Source organism: Abramis brama, assembly GCF_963993115.1.
Source record: "Abramis brama genome assembly, chromosome: 7".
NCBI lineage: Eukaryota > Metazoa > Chordata > Actinopteri > Cypriniformes > Leuciscidae > Abramis > Abramis brama.
The window spans coordinates 31,435,198-31,460,467 of NC_139969.1; the positions used below are offsets into that span (position 1 = coordinate 31,435,198).

Consider the following 25,270-nt stretch of genomic DNA (forward strand, 5'->3'; position numbering starts at 1 on the left):
GGCTTTATTAATATTAACTAAGTGAATCACATATCTCACAGTCAGAACATATCATGATCTTTATGATGTTGCACAAATCAAAGAAAAGTGGTTGGATATCTTAAAGTCACTGTCCTTTTAGCTTTTGATCATTCTTTTGAAAACATTCGCATTTGCTCTCAAAATATGGTTTCCTCTTGGCTTTTGTTATATAAGAAGTAAATTCAATAAAGACTTCTTTTTATAATAGGTGATCTGTACATGATGCAATCAGGTGTGTTTTACTTGCCATCTAATCAGGGCTAATTCAATCAAAGCTGTTTTAATCATTAATTCTAATCATTTACAAGAACTAAACCGAGACAGTATGCAAAACACCTGCTTTTATGATCACAAATGTGTGAACAAGTTAAATGGTTTAGTTCACCAAAAAATGAAAATTCTGTCATAATTTACTCACCCTCAAGTTGTTCCTAACATGTATGATTTTTTTCTTCTGCTGAACACAAAAGAAGATATTTTGAAGAATGTCAGTCAGTTGACGGTAATTGATTTCCATAGTATGGGAGGAAAAATACTATGGAAGTAGGCTAAATAAGGCCCATCAACTGTTCAAAATATATTATTTTGCGTTCAACAGAAGAAAGAAATACATACAGGTTTGGAGCACATTGACAAAATTTTCATTTTTGGGTGAAGTGTGCCTTTAAGAGAATACATTTTTTGTGGCTGAGTTGAAAGAAGCAAGTTCATCATGTGACCATATGACTGCCATTGTGGAAAAAGAGAAAGAAAGAAAGAAAAAGTACTTTCTTTGCAAAGCACACATTTATTATGATACCTAAAAGAACAAGAAAAAATTATGTAAAGTCAGCTAGCAATTTACTTGAGTTATTACATTTTAATTTTAAGGGTGGATACCCTATGGTGGACACGCTCAACCTCTATTTGTCCCCGGCTCATGAATATTAATATAGTCAAGCTCACGCGTTCAGTCGTCACGTTTGCCTTTCAGCCAATCAACTTGACGAGCGTCACGTAACTAATGAATATTCATGAGCCACGTCGTCGTCACAACATGAACACGCCCAGCCTTTGTGCTGTGTGACACACTCTCGGCCGGCAGGGGGCAGCAACACTAAACCCCGCGCGCACACTCACTCAGAAGAAGGCGTTTGATAACAGGAAGCAAATAAGAAAGCTTGAGCTTCAGCCCAACAGATGAGAGTTTCTCTAGAGAAGAGCTCTGGAGTCAGAGGAGCAATGCCTCTGCCGGGGGGAAAACAGATTTTCTGTCTTTTATGGGCCATAATTTTATTATCACAGTGGGTAAGTGTGACGACGCGCTGTTTGTTTATGTTATTGTGGCTGTAACTTGTATACGTAATTTGTAGCCTAGCACAAACTTCAAATAGCCAGACAGTTTCCAAGAGTTGGCAGATCACGTCTGGTCAAATCCCAGAAAGAAATGATGCGTATTGTTGAAGTCAAAAGCCCTGGTTTTACTAGTAGGAAATGTATTTTTGTCGTTGGAAGAACGAAACGGGCTCTTTTCATCTAACGTTAACGTTAGTTAAACTCCATTCGAAGCTTATGGACAGAGGAAATATGATTTGTCTGCATCATAAGAATCATCTGTCAGTCCTTTCAGATTTACACAAGAGCACATGATGATCTAACCTGCAAGATCAGCGTTTAGTTGACTAGAAACGCGGTCATGCTGTTTTTTAAAGGAAGGGAAGAGAGCCGTTAAGCTGATTGATGGCTCGAGTTTGCGTTACGACACACTGGATGATGATGGATGGATGTGTCCCAAAACCTAGAGAGTCACCTGTGTAGACAGCATTGTTTTGGCCTTCGGATTTACTATATATATCCTGTGATACACGAAAATGCTGTCTAGGTGGGTAACGTTAGCTCACTAGGTTTTGAGAGACAACCACTCTTTCACGTCGACTAGAAATAGATGCAGAAAGGGGATTACCTGTCTAAGTCCCAAGTTCAAGTGCTCTTGCTTTCATTTAGCATTTCCTTCAAAGAAACATGGGCATTTTCATTTCGAGCTCCCTGCTTGTGTGTTTGTTGGGATGTAGTCCAAAACAACTGTCTAATCTCATGTTGGTTCAAAGGTCGCATTCTCTAGCATGTGCAGCCACTGTTTGTTTAACACAATTCATGTTTCACACCAAATATGAAACATTCAAATCAACTTTCAAGACGGTTTTTTTCTTTTCTTATATCGGATCTTTTGACTCTTGCTTGTGACAGTGAGTCAGAATATAATTTCTCCCTTAGTAACCTGAGACAAACATCACGAGTGTTTGGTAACCAAGTGATCCTAGTTGAGCTCATTTGTCCTATTTCCTAATTCTAATTTTAGGATTTCAATGGTAATATTTTTTTTTTACTAAACTGATCATATTCATTAATATTCATGTAGAATACACAAACCTCATATTAGTGTAATTGTCTAGATTGGCATTATGTTCAATCTGCCCTGTATTAAACCATATTGCTATTGTTAATAATAACAGCACATTCATCTATCAATATGCCTCTTCTAAAATTCAAAGTGAAATTAAAACCCAGGCTGTAATTTTCATGATTTGTTAGCATACCTTTTCTGTTGATTAAACTAATCTCTTTCTTTGTATTAGGCTAACTCAAATTTTTTAGTTTAAATGAACGCACAATTTTAAGGCAACCAGGTTAAGGCTACTTGCATTTTTATGTTACACCAACAAATCATTTTTGCAGTATCTTTTTATCATTTCTCTACACAACTGCAGGTTAATCTAACGCTACATCATCCACAATAATCCATAATCCGAAAAGAGTTTTCACAGGAGTTTTAATGGGGACTGAGGCGATCACGAATTCGTGTACAGATTACGCAGCTAATCACACATTTTTTGGGGGGCTAGGTGGAAGTTTAGGGCCTGAAGCCCCCCTTTAAAAGGGCCTAGTGATGTCCTTGTTTCCTTCTGTCTAAATATTAAATAATATCTACATTCTTTCTAGTTGTTTCTCAGTTTGTAAAGCTTCAAAGCCTACAGTTTGTGTAACTTCTTCATTCTGACACTTTCACTTCTTATCTAAAAATACCTGTGGTCTGTCGAAATTATACTGAAAGACCTGCGCTAAAATAAGCACTGGACAAAAAATAAATAAAAAAACTGATTGATTTTCAGCTCATATTTTCAGTGTTGCAGTCGAGACCAGCTTACTCGAGTCTGAGTCCATGACAAGACCATACAGATATTGTCTCTGCATCCCCCTTGTTGGAAAAAAAAAGACAAGAAGCATCCTCTATGTAAATCCAGCTTCGCCCTTACCATCCCTGTTAGATGAGCAGTGCTGTGTATATGCAAAACTTATGCAAATTAAATAATGAAATTATCTATTAAATAATGAAATTATCTACTGATAATTAATGAATTATAAATATCAGTGAATAACCAATTAGACCTCAATATTGCAACGCGCCCACTGTTCAAGATGACCAAAAAAAAAAAGTGTGTGTAAGAGAGAGAGAGTCCGATGCTGTCATATAATACTACAGGCACATTATTTGATGAATAATGGCAATGCAGATTTGTATTATACTCTCATTTTTTCATTTTTTTAAATACAAATGTTTTTAAATTTGAGCTGTCCTCCCATCATAACCATATTTGCATAACACATGTCTTAAATGTAGCCATTTCTGAAAATCCCAAATATTTTTTTGACACTTTAAAAAAAAAAATTCTACTATTTGTGTTTTGGAATTGACATTTGTTGACATTATTATATTTTTAATCAATTTCAGCCACATTAAAAGTAAAAATATAATGTAATGATAGCAAAAATGTGCATTTATTTCACATTATATCAACAGTATTCACTAAAATATTCGAAAATAGAACCTATTGTTACTGACAAAAGCACTTGTTAGATTTCAGAGCACTTCAGATTTTACCAAACTTATTTAGTTTTTTTCAATACCATTCATTTCAAAATGGCTAATTATCATGTGACTAATCAGCCTGAGATATATTGGTCCATTACCACTTGTCAGACAAGTAAGGGTTTATTTATGCACACTTCTAAATTAAGTTTATTAGTGACCTGGAGGTATTCCATTCCAACAATAGAATACTTGGGCTTGGCTGTTATGACGCTTTTTTATCTCAGTCGTATGACTAAGAAGTTCAGTCTGTTTCTTATCAGTCACTGATAGGATGATCAGCTGCGTAAACTTAGCCGCTATGTTAAGACTGTGTCTTAAGAACTAGTTCGACCAACTAACAGTTAGACAAGAGGTGATCAGAGAATGGTCTATCTTTTTATGTAACTGGCTTTAAAAAGTTCGGACCAGTTTTGAAGAAAAAACAAACAGACTAGGCTAGGCTAGGTTTTTTGGGAGATCTTTGTTTTGTAGGGGATTTCACATGTGAATTATCTGAATTTCTTCGGCCCAGCCTACTCATAGTTTCATGTCAATAAGTGAGTCATAAGGTTGTCCTTGTATCGTCCAGCACAACAGAGCAAACGGGGGAAAAATATATGATGACTCGGCTGTTTCCAAAGTTTCCTGCGTACATGCACAGTCAAGTCACGCTCTTTTGTTTCCAGATTCAGCCTCAGCACAACAAAAGCTTGACAGTTCCTCAGTCTAAATGCCACTATGTCAGTTTGATTATACATCAGTCAGAAGTTCAGCCTGGGTGGAGACGCGGTTCTGCTGAATTCTAGTCACATGACTGCAAAACTGACGAAATAGCTGAGGAATGCACACCTTCCATGGTTTCAGTGAGACTCGTTCACGATGAGTGACGTGGTTACAGTCTTGGCGGGTTTATTGGAGGGATTATTTTTTGTTGCACCAAATAAAGTGAAATATCTTGTTATCTTGAAAGTATCCCCACAAATAAAACTGAAAAGGGGAAGAAACCTGATTTTGAGGAACATTTCATTTTAAACATCAGTGGTTGCGTATCATGCCGAACCGATGCTCAGAGCAGATGATGATGATCTGAAAGATTAATAAATACTGTGTTTATGACTGTGTTTATAAATTGTTATTCCTAAACTATTGTTCCCAATGTCCGCCCAGGTGCATGGCCAGCACTGTATCTGGTATGGAGAATGTGGAAACTCCACTGCAGTAGAGGAGAAGAAGTTAAACTGCAATTACACAGGCCCTCCTAAACCTTTACCTGATGAAGGACTGGAACTGCTACAGGTAAGAGGACCTTCACTTGAATTCCAATGTAGAATGTGGTCTGTTATTTCTTGATATCAGACCGCTGCGAAGTATAACACACCGTTGCCATGAAAAACAGAGCGTTGCTATGGACGCGGAACGGACTATTTTCTTTAGCGGAAGCAATACAATCGTTTTTAAATCAATAAACTCCTTTTTAAATCAATATTTTGTCAAATTATTTATTTTGTAGGTAGCCATGTAATAAGCGGGATAATGTATAGCGAGGCGGTTGTTATAGCGAATAACAACCCCTTCAGGCTGAATCAAGACCCCGACGCGGGGGTTGTTATTCGCTATAACAACCGCCTCGCTATACATTATCCCTTACTTAGCAGTGTGTTAAACCATGTTAGCAGTGTGTTAAACCATGTTAGCAGTGTGTTAAACCATGTTAGCAGTGTGTTAAACCAAGTTAGCAGTGTGTTAAACCATGTTAGCAGTGTGTTAAACCATGTTAGCAGTGTGTTAAACCATGTTAGCAGTGTGTTAAACCATGTTAGCAGTGTGTTAAAACATGTTAGCAGTGTGTTAAAACATGTTAGCAGTGTGTTAAAACATGTTAGCAGTGTGTTAAACCATGTTAGCAGTGTGTTAAAACATGCTTGCACTGTAAGTGACAGGAGCAAAACAGACAATTTAATAATTCATTGCAATTATTTATTTGACAATTTATTGTCAGAACAAAATTTGTGACATGCCTAACAGAGATTATTGTTTTTTTTTGTATAAATCCTTTAATATGGCTTTAGTTTGACATTTCAAAAGGGCTTCTTCCTATTATCTCACATGTCAAACCACACAGTGACGCATGCTGTGTGAATGAAGACCAAGGTTTGAATCGATGTGGTTTGATCAGTCGCTGTTCAGACGTGGGAGACCGTCACGCTTGGCATTTCCTGTACTTTAAAGCGTAGGAAACCCTAAAGCCCTGTAGTCCACAGTAGGCAACGCTTCAGTGGACTTATTAGCTTCCTTTTGCATGAACACGCTATGAGAAGTTTCATTTCTACAACAACATCAGCATTAAGCAAATTGCTAGAAAGAGTGGCTGTTTTTTAGACCATCGTAAACACTTCTGTCTTCCGTTTCCCGGGCAAACGGTTAGCAAAGAAACAAATATAAAATTGAATGGAATTGTCATCAAAAGCAATGATTCATGCTAAATATCACAAAAATATGTCCAGGTCACATTTTACCTTTAGTATTCTATTTAGTATAGAACTTTTTGCTGGTATTCTCATTCTCGTGATGCATCAGCATGTTTTACTTTTGCTGTGCTTTTTTTTTTTTTTTTTTTTTTTTTTTTTTGGCAGACAAATTTCATTATTTTTTGTTCATTATTACATGTTTTTCTTTTTCTTTTACTGTTAAAGATCTTATAAAAATATATATTTTATTTATGTTTTGGAAAAGTTTATTAGAAAAAAAATAAGGGTCTTTTAAGCATACAGCAAGTTTAGTTTAAAGTCCTACATTTGTTTGAACTAATCTTTATATATTTTTTTTCAGGAGCTCTGTCCTGGGCTGGTCTATGGGGACAACAGGGTTTGCTGTGACACCCAACAGCTCACTACTCTGAAGAGCAACATCCAGATCCCCCTTCAGTACCTGTCCAGGTATGGCTGAAATGCCTCTATGAAGATACAGAGACAGTAGGCATTTTGTGAATCGGCCCATTATTGAGTCACAAGAAGATTATTGATTAATCCAAGTCACGTTTTCAGTTGAAACCAAACATGTACTTGCTTGACACAGTTTACATTGGGAGAGTTGCCCAGTTTATGGCAGTAATATAATATGCAGCTTGAACTTGTCCCTGTTTTTGTGTGCCAGGTGTCCAGCATGTTTCTTCAACTTCATGACCCTGTTCTGCGAGCTCACCTGCAGTCCCAGACAGAGCCAGTTCGTCAAGGCCACACAGTTCTCTCCAGACCCGGAGCAAAACAAAACCAATGTGCTTGAGGTGTCCTATTACATCAGCCAGACCTTTGCCAATGGTGAGGAACAGAATATGCCCATAACATCAGAACGGGACTGACTTCAGTAAAGCCCTTGATTCAGAAATGGTCAACAGTCCTGATCAATGAGAACACTTACTGTAGTCCTCATCTCTGACAATGGGTCCTAAACTGCTTTTAAAACACACATTAGAAAACCATCTACTAAGTATTTCTCAGTGAAATTCTCAGATTAAGGTTGTACAATATATCGGTTATTATTATTATTATTAATAATAATAATTCATTTTGGGCATTTTTTTGTATTATTATTATTAGTATTTCAATAATTCTTATTGTGGAAAAGATTAGCATTATTATTTGTTAATACAATTAGTAGTAGTAGTATTTACATACTACTAAGAATAATGATAATCCTATCAACAATGAATAAGTATTTTTGATGTTATTAATATTAACAGATAATTATTAATTATTATTATAAATTAATAAATATAATAATAATTGTGGATACAATTTGTATTTATGTATTAGAATAATTAGTATTATTTCCATACTACTAATGCTACTACTAATAGTTATAATAATAATAATCCTTTTTCAAAAAAATATTATATTTATTATTATTATTTGTGGTAGTAGTAGTATTTCAATAATAATACTTATTGTGGAAAATATTATTTGTTAATAATAATAATTAACTGTGGATAAAATTATTATTAGTAGTATTTACATACAACTACTACTACTAATAATAATAATAATGATAATAATTTATAATTATGTTAATATTAATCATGTCAAATACTTATTGTTGATATTATTATTACACATTAATAATAATAATTGTGGATAAAATTAGTATTTATATATTAGTATATAATTAGTATTTTTCCATACTACTGATACTACTAATAATAATATATACTATTTATTATAATATTATTTGATTTAATATTAATAATAACAAAAATAATTAATAATAATAAAATACTTAATTGTGGATAAGATGATGATTCTTCTTATTAATATTATTATTATTATATAATAAATAGGCATCCAGAATAAATTGGCATACATGTATATGTGGTGTTCTGATTTGTCCAGTCTTAAAATCAGATCATATCAGGACTTGTTTATTCCAGTTCATTTACATTTCAAAGCATTCTGTGGTCACTCTGGATGTCTATTTCTGCTCGATGGTGAAAGATGCCTCGCTCGATCCTGACCTGGAGCGAGATAAAACACCAACGCTCTGACTTTCATAAAACATGCTCTTCGCTTCAGGCATAAATACAAAACTCTGCTTTATTTGCACTCTGCATCACTCAATACCGGTACTCTGTTCTGGGACGCCATGAACGCTAGTGAAGTGATACAATGTAATACAGTGAAGTATAAGTGGGACAGAAATGTCCCATTACTGTTATATTAAATTATTCGGCCAATCAAATTAGAGTACTGTAACTAAATGTTGTATAAAATCTAGTAGGTAACCAATATGATATTCATTTATTTGACGTCTCTCTACAGCCATGTATAACGCCTGCAGTGACGTCCAGGCTCCCTCCACCAACGTCAAAGCCCTCAGTCTGCTGTGCGGGCGAGATGCCAGCGAGTGCACTCCCCAAAACTGGATCAAGTACATGTTCGACATCAACAATGGCCAAGCCCCCTTTGCTATCGACCCGGTTTTCTCAGGTACAAGCACTTTCAGGATCACAAGATTTCCTAATGAGTTTCAACTCATAAAACCTCTCTATAAGCTTCAGCATTGTTACTTGAAGTAATCCACTAATTTTATTGCTTTCAAACTCATATATTGTTACTCAAAATCTGTTTTGCATCCATGAAGCTTATATTCTCAAGATTGATTTCGGTGTTGAAAATGTTTGGTGTTCCCAGATGCACCCGTCATGAGCATGACTCCCATGAGCAACAGGACGTTTAACTGCACGCAGTCTCTGGATGACGGCTCAGGGCCCTGCTCCTGTCAGGACTGCAGTAAAGCGTGTGGTCCCACACCCGTGCCTCCTCCGCTCCTTCCCCCCTGGACCATCCTCGGCCTGGACGCCATGACCCTCATCATGTGGTGCTCTTATATAGCCTTCCTCTTCATCTTCTTTGGAGTCGTGCTGGGAGCATGGTGTTACAGGCAAGTTACAGATTTGTGAGGGACAGTTCCTCAAAACAATCTGACATTGCCAGAAGGGTTTATTTGCATGATAAAACACAAAACAACACACCCAGTGATATTGTTTTAACCAAAACTCAATTGCTTAAAGCACCAAAGTCCAATGCTGACAAAAGGGAAACCAGCGAGTAAAAGTCAACATATCACAGTTTTGTATGCTGCAAACTGAACATAAAAAAATCACGATATAATCATGACCCAGACATATCAGTATGATATAGTGTTGCCAGGTCTCTGCTGATTCCCATTCCTGGTAATTATTAGTCACTAACAGTGTCAGTCACGCATTATAAGTAACGCGAGTTCAGAGGTGTATAGTCCAGGGGTCAGAAAGTAGAAGTCCTGCCATAATGTTTATTCCACCCTTGAACTCAGCAGCTGATTGGTTCTCCTGGCTGAATTAGCAAATCCAGGTGATTGGAACAAAATACTGAGGAGGACTTTTACTTTCTGAACCTGGGCTTTACACCTCTGCGCGAGTTACATAATCGGATTACTTTTTCAAGTAACTAGTAAAGTAATGCATTTTGCAGATTGTAAAGTTTGTTTCTAGAAGAAAATATAGAGTCATAGTCAAGCTTAGGTAAGTTCAGTGATGGTTCATTTTTGTTGTAAAAAAAAGTTATTAATTTAGTCTATTTTTATATATATATTTATATTTATATAATCTCCACTCTTGAGAAAACCGTGATGTTATCGGTAATGAAAAGCATGACTTTCCATAAAAAGTAACTGCACACCTATCAGTCCAGGTTTGTTTGTTTTGTTGTCTGTATTTGTTTGTTTTATTGGCTTATTCATTTATTTATTGATTCATTTTTTGTTTATCTAATTACAGACGGAGGATGGTCACATCTGAATATGGCCCTATTCTTGACAGCAACCAGGCCTACTCCGTGAACTCTGATGGCACAGATTTTGTGGGTATGTAAATAATTATTTTATTATTAAAATAAATTATTCTAAAGTATTTTATTTATTCTCTAAACTTTATTATTAACGTCAACTTGACAACTGCCCCACCGTGGTGTTACTCCCAAAACACTTTTATTAAATTTTTTTTGTGTGAATGCTGTTTTACGTGAATAATACGACACTAGTGAAGCACAAAGCGTTGTTTGCAGAAGAATTAATAGGTTAGCAATTAAATGTTACATCACAACCATGGAAACATTTGGATTCGTGTCGAATGAGAGAGGTACATGAGCCCATATATTTAAGCCATTAGTCGGCTTTGTATTGTTTTGTCACAGCCTATTATTATTGCAATTGAATTTTGTGTGTACAAGTGGTGCACACATCACCTTTAACATTAAAAAAATGATCAGTTCTCACAAAATAACACGTTTCCTTCAGTCCCCAGTCCTCACTGAATGTGGTCCTTATTTCTCAGATGAAGCTACTTGCTGCGAGACGTTGGGCGAGCGTTTCGAGAACCTGCTGCGTGTTATCTTCAGCAGGTGGGGCTCCCTGTGTGTCCGACAGCCCTTAACTGTGATCCTGACCAGCGTGGTGCTGGTGTCCATCTGCTCAGCAGGACTGTCCTACATGCGCATCACCACCAACCCGGTGGAGCTCTGGTCGTCTCCCAGCAGCAGGGCCAGGCAGGAGAAGGACTATTTCGACCAGCACTTTGGGCCATTTTTCCGCACTGAGCAGCTCATCATCACCACCACGTGGGATAATCCGGGCTCCTTTTCACCCCAGTCTGGACCAGTCATCTACTTCTCCCCCATGCTGAACATATCACTCCTCCATCAGGCAAGTCAACAAGTAGTACTGTGTTTATAGAGCTGCATGATTAATCGTTAAAAGATTGCGATCTCGATTCAAACACTCACGCCATCTTATTCCTCAATGACGATTCGTCAACTGTGGCTATTAAACCTTTGACAAGTACGATCACAGCGAACATTCAGATTTGCGCCTGCACTTCCGCTGAGCCGGAGAGCGCAGTTGTCATGTTTCGGTATGAAACGGCTTTGCGGAAATCATACAGTATCATAATTTCTGTCTTACAATAATTTAAATGATCACAGAAGTACTGGGGGAAAAATGTATAGTTCAGATATAAACTGATGTCTACGAAAGCGATCAGAATAGAGAATCACCTTTTGAAAGTAACTTGACGCTTCAAATTAAGATTGTATGAATTTCATCGTTGCACCAGTAGGTGGCGACAAGTGACTGTTAAAAATGTATTTGCCACTGAATTATTCATTCAAGAGATTCTTTAAAAAAAAATCCAGTAATGAAACAAGTGAAAACTTTATGAGTGAGTCATTGAATCGTTCAATCAAACAGATTTTTTTTTTACATAATAATTCAGATAATTCAAATATTTTTAAATGGATTGCAGCAATTAATATTTTGTCAGAACCTCTACTAAATTACGTTATTTTTAGTCGTCTATTCAGAACGGTGATCTCTATTTTAAATTTCAGTTTATCCAGAATTGTGCGGCTCTAGTGTGTAAGGTAAACCATACAGTCCCATTGATGATGGTGAATGTTAGGAAAAATGAAAATATCTGACCAATCAAGTATAACTTGAAAGCCACTTGAGTAGATTTGATGTTAAAATCTAAGTGTGGCTTAAGTGTTTTAAAAACAGTAGGTTTTTTTTTTTTAAGTTACGTGTGTGAAATTTGAGCGAGTGCCTTGGAGATTTGATGTTTTGTTAATATTTTTAGTATTTTCGCTCTACCATACTCAACTGTTTTTTCTGTGTTCTCCTCTCCTCTGTTTCCATGTAGGTGTTGGATCTCCAGACAGAAATAACAAATCTAAAAGCTGAATATAAAGGAGAGACAGTGACTCTTCAAGACATCTGTGTTTCTCCACTGGCTCCGTACAATGACAACTGTACCATCCTGAGTGTGTTAAACTACTACCAGAACAGCCATGAAGTCCTGGATCATTTGCTTGCTGACGAGTTCCAAGTCTACTTTGACTACCACACTCATTTTCTGTATTGTGTCAGGTGAGCTTTTCTGTTTGTTTGTTTTTTGGTTTGTTTGTTTGTTTGTTTTGATTGATGGAGCGCTGCAGTGATGTACTTTGGTAGGTCAACTCTGAATAGCATCACCCTGTTTCCCTCGACGAAAACGATAGGCTTTTGGATTATTGCAGAAAATAAGCTCTGTGACCAACAAAAGTTGATTATTCTTAATGTTTTGTTCATTATGATTATCTTCACAAATGAACACAACTTTAATGAATTTTGAAGCGTAAATGCAATCGGAAGAAGTAAAAAGCTAAACGTAGGCTATAAACGAACTACACTGCGGTCACACAACTTCAGCGTCGCCATTATTAAGCGTCAGACAACTCTTTCAGTCCTTAACATTTTCCCTGAAAGGTTGAGTTGGAATAGTTTGCAAGAGTGCGATTATAAACACACGAGGCTGTGAAAACCAGAAGTGCTATAATGCTAACTTGTTTCTGGGATTTGCCCTACGAAATTACACCATCCCTGCAACACTCTATTATGATTTATAATGCATTTGTTTCCATTAAACTTTGAACATTGAATAAACTCCCAAAACACTAAACTCCACCCTTTCTTTTTTTTTTTTTTTCTCTGACGAATTTAGAGTTTTACTCAGGCTTTCTTATCTTTTGCTTTCGGTCCTAGTTCTCCCACGGCCCTGGATGACACGGGCCACTTTCATGACCCCTGCATGGGTACATATGGAGGCCCAGTTTTCCCCTGGCTTGTTCTTGGTGGATTTGAGGGTGAGTTTGACAGGACTGAACACAAAGACATTTGTGATCTTAAAGTCCCCCATGTGGTGAAAATCCAGCTTTTAATGTTGTTATATATTTATGTGGGAAATGATATGTCTATGTGGTGTTTTTAAGACAAACCATGTGCAAATTCACAAGTCAACACCATTGAGTATTTTCTCCTTAAAACTGCAGTGAACCAAAGACAGATTTTCGGTACCATAGCAACAGCTGTTGTACTGTAACTATTGTTTTTATTTTACTGTTTGAAAATAATATTAAATAAATGAAATTAGTTAATTATTAATGCTTTTAATTGAGTAACAACAAGCATGTAGCCTTCAAATATTGTTACATTAAGTAAAAATTGCATTAAAAAGATCAAATAAGTTAGTAATGAAATGAAAAACAAAGGTCTGGCAGGTCTATTGCACAGATCTATTTTGACATACCAGATTTCTTTGTCCCGTCCATTGCTGTGGTAATCACTATATCAAACATTGCAATTTCAGATTCAGTCCCTCGTTTTAATGCGGTTGTCACTAACGAAACTTTGCAGCGTGTACAGCCGAGTGACGCAACGACACCTGAATCTACTGTATGTGCATCTACAGTAGATAATTTTTGTTTCTGTTTTGTCCTTTTTCATATAAAGACAACGCTTACAACAATGCCACAGCTCTAGTGATCACCTTTCCAGTCAACAACTACCTGAACGACACTGAAAAATTAGGCAAAGCTTTGGCGTGGGAGAAAGTGTAAGTGTGTTAAGTTAGTAAATCTTATGAATAGGTGATTATTTATGAAAAAAAATAAAATAAATGATCTGATCTAGAATGACAACTACTGCTTACAAAAGATATAACAAGCATTTAGGAGTAACTTTATTCATTCCTCCACAGGTTTATCGACTTTGTGAAGAACTATAGTAACCCCAACCTGATCATCTCGTTCAGCTCTGAGCGCAGCATCGAGGATGAGATCGACCGCGAGAGCAGCAGTGATGTCACCACCATCGTGATCAGCTACGTCATCATGTTCGTCTACATCTCGCTGGCTCTGGGACACCTTAATAACTGCCGGACCCTGCTGGTAAGATCCTCATGACTCTCCATTCTGCGTGTGGCTTTAAGTCTAAAGGCCCCGATATACTCAAACTTTTTTCCGTTCTTAGAGGTAAAAAGAATTTGAAATTTTGCAGAGATGAACTGTTAGCGATCATCCCGACACCCCCCACACTGCCGATAACGGCGTTTAGATGAATCTAGAAATAAGTGCTGCACACTTACCCCTCAATAACAAAATAAACGCACAATGACATTGGTGAAAAAACAATCTGATCATAGTGGTGTGGAAATGTTTGCACCAGCTCTGCAATTCAGCTCTTCAGTCAAGTCACGCTATTTTGGTTTATACAGCACTTTGTACAACAGACTTCTGCTTGTACGCGAGCAGCTTTACAGTATTAAACTTGAAAAACTGTGTCGGTGTCGCTATCTTCATTTTCTCCTATAAAGCTGCTCTCCAGTGTGTTCATGTTTAGCGGGAAGCTCACGTTGGCAAGCTGTTTCGAACTGCCTAAACGAATTCTAAATTAACTCTTTTTTTTTTCCAAAATGATCTCACGCCAGTTTGTTCTTTTCTTGAAGTATATCAGGGCTTTAAAACTTTGTATTTCTTCATACAATTCCGAATATACCACAAAACTTTAACTTTTTAATCTTCAGACAGTGACACTTTAATATAAGTAATAAATTTCCCTTAGCTAATACTTTGCCACATAGCAAATTTTTTCATATTGCACTTCAGAATTATGTTCACTTCAGAATTAAAATTTCCTGATAATTTACTCACCCCCACGTCATCCAAGATGTTCATGTCTTTCTTTCTTCAGTCAAAAAGAAATTAAGGTTTTTGAGGAAAACATTCCAGGATTTTTCTCCATATAGTGGACTTCAATGGGGTCCAACCAGGGTCCAGATTGCAGTTTCAATGCAGCTTTAAAGGGCTCTACACGATCGGTCATTTTCTAAAAAATAAACTAAAAATATCTATACTGTTTCACCACAAATGCTCGTCTTGCACGTCCACGACTTCACGCATTACGTAATCACGTTCGAAAGGTAAACTGATGTAGGTGGAAAACGTAGGATAGGGCGAAAAACTCCATCTAATTTTCTCCTCCAACTTCAAAATCGTCCAACATCGTTGTTTTTCCATTTATTTATTTATTTTTTGTAAAGGGCGTTTGACTTAGTCTTTGCACATTTGCTTTGTAAACACTAGGTCGGTACTTCCGCCTACGTCATGCGTGACCTTTCAACATGATTACATAATGTGGCGCATAACAAGCGCATAACAAGCTAGTGCAAGACGAGCATTTGTGGTTAAAGTATATATATTTGTATTTTTTTTAGAAAATGACAGTTTTTGCTAGATAAGACCCTTATTCCTCGGCTGGGATCATGTAGAGATCTTTAAAGCTGCACTAAAACTGCAATTTGGACCATTAACCCTTTGGTTCACATTGAAGTCCACTATATGGAGAAAAATCCTGGAATGTTTTCCTCAAAAACCTTAATTTCTTTTCGACTGAAGAAAGAAAGATTCCAAGAATATCTTGGATGAAGTGGGGGTGAGTAAATCATGAGGAAATTTTTATTCTAAAGTGTACTAATCCTTTAATCCCAGGTTTTCGTTGTTCTTTGCTTTTAACCCCGGGTAGAGAAACGTTTCACACTTTGTAATTTTTAAAGCGGGGTTAGCCGGTCAAGTGATCCATTCAATGACACTGACACCACAAAATAAGAATATTAACCCAGGGTTTAGGAATGTACAGTGTGGAACGTCAGTTAATAAATACCCAGGATTAATTGTTAACCCTGGGTTAATTATGAGCAATGTAAACCATGAAGCAATTTTACCCTGGGTTTAAAATGACCCACGGTTGGCCGTTTCAATTTTGAAAACCCTTATTGAAGTACAGATCTATATTTTCTCTTTTCTTTGGCTGTTCTTTCGCTCATGTGAGTGCTGTCATTAGACAGACTTTGCATGTTCTCATCATTTTATTTGAAATACTGCATTTGAATGTGTGGTACAGGTGGACTCCAAGATCTCTCTGGGTATCGCTGGTATCCTGATCGTGTTGAGTTCAGTGGCGTGTTCTCTGGGTATCTTCAGCTACATCGGCATCCCCCTCACGCTCATCGTCATCGAGGTCATTCCCTTCCTCGTGCTGGCCGTGGGTGTGGACAACATCTTCATCATTGTGCAAACCTACCAGGTGTGTGTGGTGATGTCTTTACAGATGTTAGCTCAAGCGTGACACATTGAGAAGTCCTGTGGTTGTTTTGTTGATGTCAGTTGACTTCTTGCACTTAAAATAACTCGGGCGAGCATTTTTAGTTCCTAAAAAGTTTGGTTCCACTTCATCATTCGTAAGGTTGTTGAAGGTTTAGATTGTTTGCCTTCATAATAGATTTTTGTTTTCTTCAGAGAGATGAGCGGATGGCGGAGGAAGAGCTTCATCAGCAGATTGGCCGTATCCTAGGAGAGGTGGCTCCCAGCATGTTCCTCTCTTCGTTCTCCGAGACAGTTGCTTTCTTTTTAGGTATGTCGACCTGCAATTAACTCCTTTATTACTTACGAATGATCGTTGGATCGTTTGATTCTCATTTCCCTTTCCAGATGCCTATAGTTTCTGTGTTTCCATGTCCACAGGTGCTCTGTCCACAATGCCTGCGGTGAGGACGTTCTCTCTGTTCGCTGGTCTAGCCGTCTTCATTGACTTCCTCCTGCAGATCAGCTGCTTTGTGTCTCTGCTGGGCCTGGACATCCAGAGACAAGAGGTGAGAGGTCAAAGGTCACACCAGTTCTAGCTGTGGGAGAATAGAGAATTAAAGGAGTAGTTCACCCCAAGACGGTTGAGTTCACAACCTCTCAAGTGACGTTGGAAATGTCACACGTGACAGGCGGAAAGACATAAAAGTCTATGTTGAATGATAAAGACCCTTTGTTAATAATTTACTTGGGGAAAAAATGGGCAAAACTAAAATATAAGTACATAAACCGATTAATCGTAAAAATAATCGTCCGATTAATCGATTATCAAAATAATCGTTAGTTGCAGCCCTAGTTTCAATGATATCGTTTCTCTTGGCTGTTATCGTTATATTTGTGGTGTGAACTCTGCGGTTCTTTTATATTTAGAGCAGTTTTTAGTAGTTATCATCCTTGGTGACTAGAAACATAATGTAAAATAATGAAGTGGATTTGAAAATAAAATGCTAATTCACAGCAACCGATTTGTCAAGTAGCAAACTTTTTTTGAAAGTAGCATGATTAGCTTTTTATATCATTATATTTTTAAGCAGCATTTTTTTTTAATCGATATGCGAGTATGAATGGTCTGATAAAGATTGAAGATGCTTTAAGATATTCAACTTATGTTTTTGTTTTTCCCCCAGGCGAATCGGACGGATATATTGTGCTGTGTAAAGTTGTCTGATGGACCACAAGAGAAATCCGAAGGTTGTCTGTTCCGTTTCTTTAAGAAGATATACGCTCCTTTCATCTTAAAGGATTGGGTGCGCCCGCTGGTGGTAGGTGTAAAGCGACAATATAATATTATTATGTATTATAATGTATTATCATACTTTTGGTTCAAGGTATACATTTTATCTGTATGCGTTTTGTGGGAATTGAACCCATGACATTGGTCTACCAGTTTAGCTAAACATGGCAATGATGTACAAATAGAGTTCATCCTCCAGTTCAGTTTTCTGATTCTCATCTACAGGTTGCTGTGTTTGTGGGAATGCTGTCATTTAGTATAGCCGTTGTCAATAAAGTGGAGATTGGACTTGAGCAGACGCTGTCCATGCCTGATGTACGTATATATACCATTCTTCACATTGTTGACAGACCTTTAGCACACATTTGCATTCTGAAGAGCCTGATTGAACATAAATCGTCCCGGTCTCCCTGTCGCAGGACTCCTATATGCTGGATTACTTTAGGAATCTGAGTGAGTACCTGCACACCGGGCCGCCCGTTTACTTTGTGGTAGAGGATGGACATGACTACAAAACATCGGAGGGCCAGAACGCGGTGTGTGGTGGAGTCGGCTGCAACAACGACTCTCTAGTCCAGCAAATTTATGCCGCTTCTCTCTTGCATAACTAGTGAGTGACACTTTTTGACTCCTTTTCAGTGAGGAAGAAGTTTCAGTACACCAGTGTTGTTTTATTATCATTTTATTCATATTTTAGCACATCAAGTTAACCTAAATGCCTTGGCAACAAGCTGAAATAAATTGTGTGTGTGTGTATGTATATGCATATATGTGTGTATTTTTGCTTTATTTATTAATAGTTTTTTGCTTTATTTTTTTAGTTCCCTTTAAGTGTAGGAAATTCCCAGAAAGTTTCTGAATTTACTAACTGCTTTCAGTGTATGAATCACCTCTGTCAGATCAATATTGTAATATCCTGTGTCACAATTTCAGTACTAAGATCAGCAACGTCCCATCGTCCTGGCTGGATGACTACTTTGACTGGGTGAAGCCGCAGTCGTCCTGCTGCAGATATTATAACGCAACAGGAGCTTTCTGCAACGCTTCAGGTAAACCATTATCCAGCGAATCAACAGAGCCTTGACCTCCACTGCACCGGAGGACCTTTATGCTTTTGACATCAGATTCCACTGTACAGATCACACTGTTCTTGGGTCTTTGCACTCACTCTTTGCAAATAGATTTCGATGGGAATTGTTTGTCATGATATATGTACATGTATCCTCACAATCAAAGCATTTTTAGTATCAAATTGTGATTTTTAAATGGATAGTTCACCCCAAAAATTGTAATTTTGTCGTTCACACTTGTAGTTCAAGGCATTTGTCGATCGGAAAGATGTTTTTGCCGTCCTTCCTATGGGATTTGGCAAAAGTTTAATTTATCTGCTGGCCCCGATGGTTGCTAAGAAGATGGGGAGCAATGAAAAGCCTGTGGTCGTTGTGGTTTCTCCGTTGCTCTGATTGGTTTTCGGTCTATCCAATTGAGTGCAAAGGCATTTTCTTTCCTGGTTCGGTTGAAACACGCCCCATAATCACAGCCCAATGGAGCAGTATCAGACTCACATTCTGACTAGAATCTGAGTATGGCGACGTCAGGCTTCACTAACAGAGCAATCACACCAAACCTGCCAAGTGTGAACTCAGCCTTACTCGCCTTCATGTTGTTCCTGTTTTTTTCTCCCCGTCAGTTGTGGATAAGAGCTGCGTTCACTGCAGACCTATGACCTCTAGTGGGAAACAGAGGCCTAATGGTACCGAATTCATGCACTTCCTCCCCATGTTTCTCTCGGACAACCCGAATATCAAGTGTGGAAAAGGGTAAGTTTACATTTTTCTATGAGCAGATTTGCCATCCAGCACATGTCCACCATCCGTTTAGCGACCATCTGATGTATATTGTACACAAAAACTTACGTTTTTGCTGAAATCGCAAACCGTGATTGGCTGATTGTATGCGATTTTCAGGGTTTAGGGTGCATTGGGTTTTGTCAGTAAGCTGAGTAACAAAGTTTTGCACAATTGGCAAATAATTTAAGTGTTTTGTATAGCAGTAAACTGGATTTTCACATACACAACTGTATATTCACTTCATACTTGTGTGAAATATCCAGTACATATTTTTTTTAAACATTCAGGTGTTTTTGTCCACTGAGACTGCTGCATCTGCAGTATTTGATTCTTCACTGTAAAAACATTTGTTTTTAATTACCAAAATGAAATGGTCTTTCATTCTTTTTCTGTGAAAGACTTTATTATTTTAAATTATTCTCTTGAAGAGAAAAGCTTTGGAAACCCTGTTGTGAGTAATAACTCCTTTTCTTTCCTGCGCAGCGGTCATGCCGCGTACAGCACTGCTGTGGATCTGAAAGAGAACGACACTGACGTAGGCGCCACATACTTCATGAGCTATCACACCATCTTAAAAACATCAGCTGACTACATCGACGCCATGAAGATGGTGCGAGAGCTTACGGACAACATCACACAGGCCATCACACCGCATGACAAGAGTTACCGTGTCTTCCCTTATAGGTAAACGCACCTTGAGCATGAGATGATGTCTTGCTCTGTCATTTAAGTCTACCCAAGATGCATTGCATTTGTGCAGGTGTCACCAGGCTAAACCATCCATACTGTTGAGCCCTGGCTTCAGGCAAACTTGAAAAGAGATCCGTGCTGGTCTGAAATAAGGATCCGTACACTTTAACTATCAAAACAAATGCTTAAAAAGAGCAGCAGAGTCAAAGTCACATGGAATGTTCTGGAAAGCAAAAATCATCCTTAGTGACCCATAAAGCGTGGTGAAATTGTGCAAATGTATCATAAACCTAAAACTCTCTGAATGCAAACAGGTGTGTCGTCCTCATTAGGGTCAGCTATGTAGGGCTGCCCTTTTTTTTAGGCCTCACCATTTGTTGTTATGTAATAATACTAGGATTGTCAGTTGTCTATCACATTTAGAGCCAAATATACTAACAGCTTGCGCCAACGCAAACCCTCTTTTGGCGTTAAACTACTGTCAGGATTTACTGAAGACACGCAGTGAAAAATTAGTGCTGAAAAGCGTGGACAGGGTTATTTGTGCGTGTGCATTTATAGGAGTTTCCCTTTCAGATGCTAAATTTATGGGAGGAGAGTATTTAAAGTCCCCCTGTGGTGAAAATCAAGTTTTTAATGTTGTTTATATGTCTGTGTGGTGTTGGTGTCTTGTCGGTTTCTGCTGTAAAACATGAACTCGCGATGCCTTGACAGTGGACAATACCGGCTTTTGTGACACAGCGTATTTAGGGTTCAGTCAGTCTTGTCAGCCGTCTATTTCAGATGAGGAGATTAACGTTATAAAGACACACCGGCAGACAGTATGGTGAGTAAACGAAAATGCGTAGATGGTCGTTACGTGAGGATGTGGAAAAAAGTTTATTTTGAAAGTGTCAAAATAAAGGTACCGTATATCGATATTTTACGTGTGGCATCGTATCGTTAGATGTTTCATCGATCCATATCAATGTATTGTTACACCCTATAACCAATCAGGTCAACGTGTGATCGCCAATGAGTGGATCTCTGAGCTGGTGTGAGTGGAGGTGGGGCTAATTTGCATATTCATAGAACCACGTATACTAAATGAGGCAAGGGAAGGGTGTAGAGTTACAGCCAAGCTATTTTAAGGCAGAAGAATTTTTTTTAAAGGAAACTTTTTTAAATGTCATTTTGGTGATCAAAGATGAGTTTTAAGGGATATAATGATTGACTACAGGGGGACTTTAAATGAACTTTAAAGGTTTGCGCTAGTCAATTTACTGGTATTTGTGCCATTATTTAACAGCCATAAAGCATGTCTTAAACCAGACGCTAATTTACTCTGCTCTTAATAGATTGTGTTGGCCATTATGGAAACGATCCGGCTGCGTCTGTGTTCTTCAATTTGTGCGTCGTCAGCCCATCAGCACTTTTTGGGATTGCGCTCTCAGGGCCATATTTACTAAACAGGGCAAATTAGCATAAGTAATTAACTCGATCATCATAGCTCCTGCCTCATTTGTTCATTCCTTTTTTTCCCCCATGGACAGTATATTCTACGTCTTCTATGAACAGTACCTCACTATCGTCCACGACACTGCCTTCAACCTTGGTGTGTCACTGTTGGCCATCTTTGTGGTGTCGACGGTGCTCTTGGGCTTCGAGCTGTGGTCGGCAGTGCTGGTGTCCTTCACCATTGCCATGATCCTGGTCAACATGTTCGGAGTCATGTGGCTGTGGAGCATCAGCCTCAACGCCGTCTCATTGGTCAACCTTGTCATGGTGAGTGAACAAAGGAAGAGTGTTTTGTGGGATTGCTAAAACACGTCTGTTGAAGTTTTGTGACTGGAACCCACTATTGTTACATATGTTACATGTACTTACCATAGTAATAACAGTAAATTATGCATAATTACATGCAACTAACCCTCAACCTAATCCTACCCTAACCCTATAGTAAGTACATGTAGTTAATTAATATTACTCATAGTCACAATGTAATTGCACATGTAAGTACTAACACCTTAAAATCACCTTCAACAAATACCATTACAACTCTGCACACGTAATTATTTATGGAGAAATGCCTGGGCTATTGTTGTTTTTTGCAGAGTTGTGGCATATCCGTGGAGTTCTGCAGTCATATAGTGAGGGCTTTCTCTGTCAGTACGAGGAGCTCGAGGGTGGAGCGGGCGGAGGAGGCGCTGGCACACATGGGCAGCTCTGTGAGTCATGTGACCTACTGCTACACAAACATACACAAACTACACGATGAGTGCAATGAAGCACCTTCTAACAGGCTGATCTGGATCCGCAGGTGTTTAGCGGCATCACCCTCACTAAATTTGGTGGGATCCTGATTCTCGCCCTGTCCAAATCCCAGATCTTCCAGATTTTCTACTTCCGCATGTACCTTGCAATAGTCCTGCTAGGAGCCACTCACGGCCTCATCTTCCTGCCGGTGTTACTCAGTTATGCAGGTAAATCACAACGTTTTAACATTCACAATTTGTCGCAAAGGAGTCGTTCACACAATATTGAAACTAACAGGAACTCAGACAACCCGTCAAAATAAAAGTTCGGTTTAACTTGAAGAAATTGACTATTAATATTGTTACTATTGTACAGAGGAATGTACTTCTACAAGTAATAGTAATAATATTAATAATTATGATAATAATACAATTATTAAAGCTTAAAGGATTTTACACAACTTCCATGTTTTAACTGTAACAGTAAACCTCTGTTGTGCATCACTTTGTTTGTTAAATCAAATGAAAATTTTACAATCCCATTTATTTTTTAGCAATTTGATTTAGTCTTTTAAAATGTAATGTTTTATTCCTTGATTTCATTACCACCGTTTTTGAGAATACATTAGTATTAAATCATAAATGCAAAACAATTTAAATTAACCATTTCATTTCTGAAATAAAACATTTCTTAGTGCTATATTATTGTATAAATAATTTGTGAAAAGTGTGAATTCAGTTGATTTATACAAGCTTTTTAAGTATTACATTTTAAAGTGTGTGTGACAAATTTAGGTGGGAAAAGGATTTTAAAACTAAAGGATTTGTCTTTTAATAATTTGTTAAATTGTAGAAGTTTCATGATTTTAAGTAATTAAACCAGCTTTTAGAGTACAAAAAATGAATTTAACCATTTAAACTGAATAGAGAAAAATTCTAATGAAAAATAGCTGAATCCAGAACAAATAAAATGTTAGAAAAAATTATTTTAATAATTTCATAGGGCCCTAGATTCCTGAAGCCTTCTGAACCAAATGATAAGCTTTGTGTGAATAAATGAATTAACATGATGAAAAATGTATTTGTTTTGACGAAAGAAGTTCTAAAAAGGTTCGTTCTTCTCACAGGCCCGTCTGTAAATAAAGCGAAAGCAATGGCTGCTCGCAACAGGGTAGTGGGTTCAGAGAGAGAGCGGCTCATCTACTAACGGCTGGGACGCTGAACGACAGCTTTACATTTCCATGATACACTCATAGCAACACACTTCGGCAGACTGAACTCAGGACTCTCCTCTGGGTGTTCAGAAGCTTTCCCTTTCAACATCCACCAAAGAAACCTAAACTCTGAAGGACAGACTTGGAAGATCCTTTCAGTATTGAAATGGTACAGTAAGGAGAGTCGGTATGTGGGAGAGACACCAGTCATTTCCTTAAATGTGTGTAAACATCCAAAACAAGCTGTAACCACATGTAACGCTGCAGTCATTGTGGTAAACCAACCTAGACAACAAAGGAGACGAAAGTAACAAGAGGGCAACGTTTTTGTTTGTTTGTATAAATGTGTATAACTAATCATTTTTATTTATTTGTGTGAATTCTTTTTCATTTTTTGTTAGCATATTTCATTTAATTACTGTCAAATTCACAAATAATGAAAGAACTGTCGACAGTGAGCCACGATGGACAATCTCTTGATGTATTGTGATGCTATGACAAGAACATGTTACACAAGCGGCTAGCAGTTCTCTGCTAGCGCTACCAGAACTGTGGTCAGGCAGTAAAACAACTTTAGTCTTAGCTAATTAACTAAGTTGGGAAAATGGGTTGCAGTGGGACATAATAGACATGACTTGTTTTTTTTTTAATGTTTACTTACAAAGTTCTGCACTGTTAGCATTGACATGCTAAGAAAGGGAGTGCTAGCATTAATGTTGTGACTTGAGCCACTAGGCTAAACTGAGGTTTATTTAACCAAAGCACAAGTGCACACTTGGCATCGCAGTTTGGTTTAAACTCACGTTCCTCAGGAAAGCTGCTAAACAGGTTTGGTACCTCATGCATGTGGTTGGGAGAACACTATTGAATCAAAGTATATCTGAGGCACAAATGTGTTGGCGTACTAATAAATGGTTATTTTTTTATGAAGATAAGTTGGGATTGATGTGGACTGTGGGTATGATATGATGTTCCAAGAAACATTTCCACTGGCAGGAGTTGACAGCATTTATGAAAACTTATCCATAGTAAAAATAAAAAATAAAAAAAGGATTATGTGTGCTTCATGAATGTAACAGTCTGAAGTGTGTGTTTTATGGGGGAACAGTCCTTGATTTGAAGAATTTTTGAAATAAAGTATATACTAATTTGTAATAAATGGAGATTGTTTAATTTGTTTGCGCTTGTGTCCACCCAAAGACATACTTAAGAAAATGACACAAATGAAGACTTTTTTCATTTAATTGTAAATAGCATTCAGAGTTTTTTTTATTTTTATTAAATGCCAATAAAGTCACCATGAAATAAAAATTGACAATTATTTTCTTTCTTTTTTTTACAGAAAGATGCAGTTTATTTTAAAAGGATGTATTAGTGACAACAAAGACAATCGCAACCTCCATTTCATGCTGACTTTATGTGCTGACATACTGACAAACATTCACTTTAATGTATTTTCTATTGAATCTTTTATGTCATGTATTTGAACATATTGGCTACTTTTAAAATATATTAACTTGAATTGTAATATCAAAAAACTAGAGGTAAAATAATCAAGTACTTTAACTTTGCATGTGCTTTAGTTAGTCAAGACAT

At 37.5% G+C, this 25,270-nt stretch overlaps 1 protein-coding gene across 1 annotated transcript; it reads left to right on the forward strand.

The window, feature by feature from the left end:
* The first annotated feature begins 1,143 nt into the window (after window positions 1-1,143).
* npc1 (Niemann-Pick disease, type C1) lies at window positions 1,144-24,833 on the forward strand. The gene is made up of 25 exons (XM_084119210.1): window positions 1,144-1,308; window positions 5,078-5,206; window positions 6,740-6,846; window positions 7,064-7,227; window positions 8,722-8,889; window positions 9,094-9,343; window positions 10,221-10,306; window positions 10,776-11,143; window positions 12,138-12,364; window positions 13,019-13,119; window positions 13,766-13,868; window positions 14,013-14,202; window positions 16,214-16,396; window positions 16,609-16,723; window positions 16,834-16,961; window positions 17,580-17,714; window positions 17,912-18,001; window positions 18,106-18,296; window positions 18,620-18,735; window positions 19,377-19,506; window positions 20,020-20,220; window positions 21,759-21,990; window positions 22,320-22,433; window positions 22,526-22,688; window positions 23,588-24,833. The coding sequence occupies exons 1-25, from the start codon at window positions 1,201-1,203 to the stop codon at window positions 23,665-23,667; spliced, it is 3,879 nt and encodes a 1,292-aa protein (XP_083975336.1). The 5' UTR covers window positions 1,144-1,200; the 3' UTR covers window positions 23,668-24,833.
* The last annotated feature ends 437 nt before the right edge of the window (window positions 24,834-25,270 follow it).

Excerpts from the sequence above, each read along its gene's own strand:
- npc1 (XM_084119210.1), top strand. The coding sequence starts at position 1,201 with ATGAGAGTTTCTCTAGAGAAGAGCTCTGGAGTCAGAGGAGCAATGCCT. Across the intron at positions 19,507-20,019 it reads AATATCAAGTGTGGAAAAGG|CGGTCATGCCGCGTACAGCA; the intron begins GTAAGTTTACAT and ends TTTCCTGCGCAG. Across the intron at positions 20,221-21,758 it reads TACCGTGTCTTCCCTTATAG|TATATTCTACGTCTTCTATG; the intron begins GTAAACGCACCT and ends CCCCATGGACAG.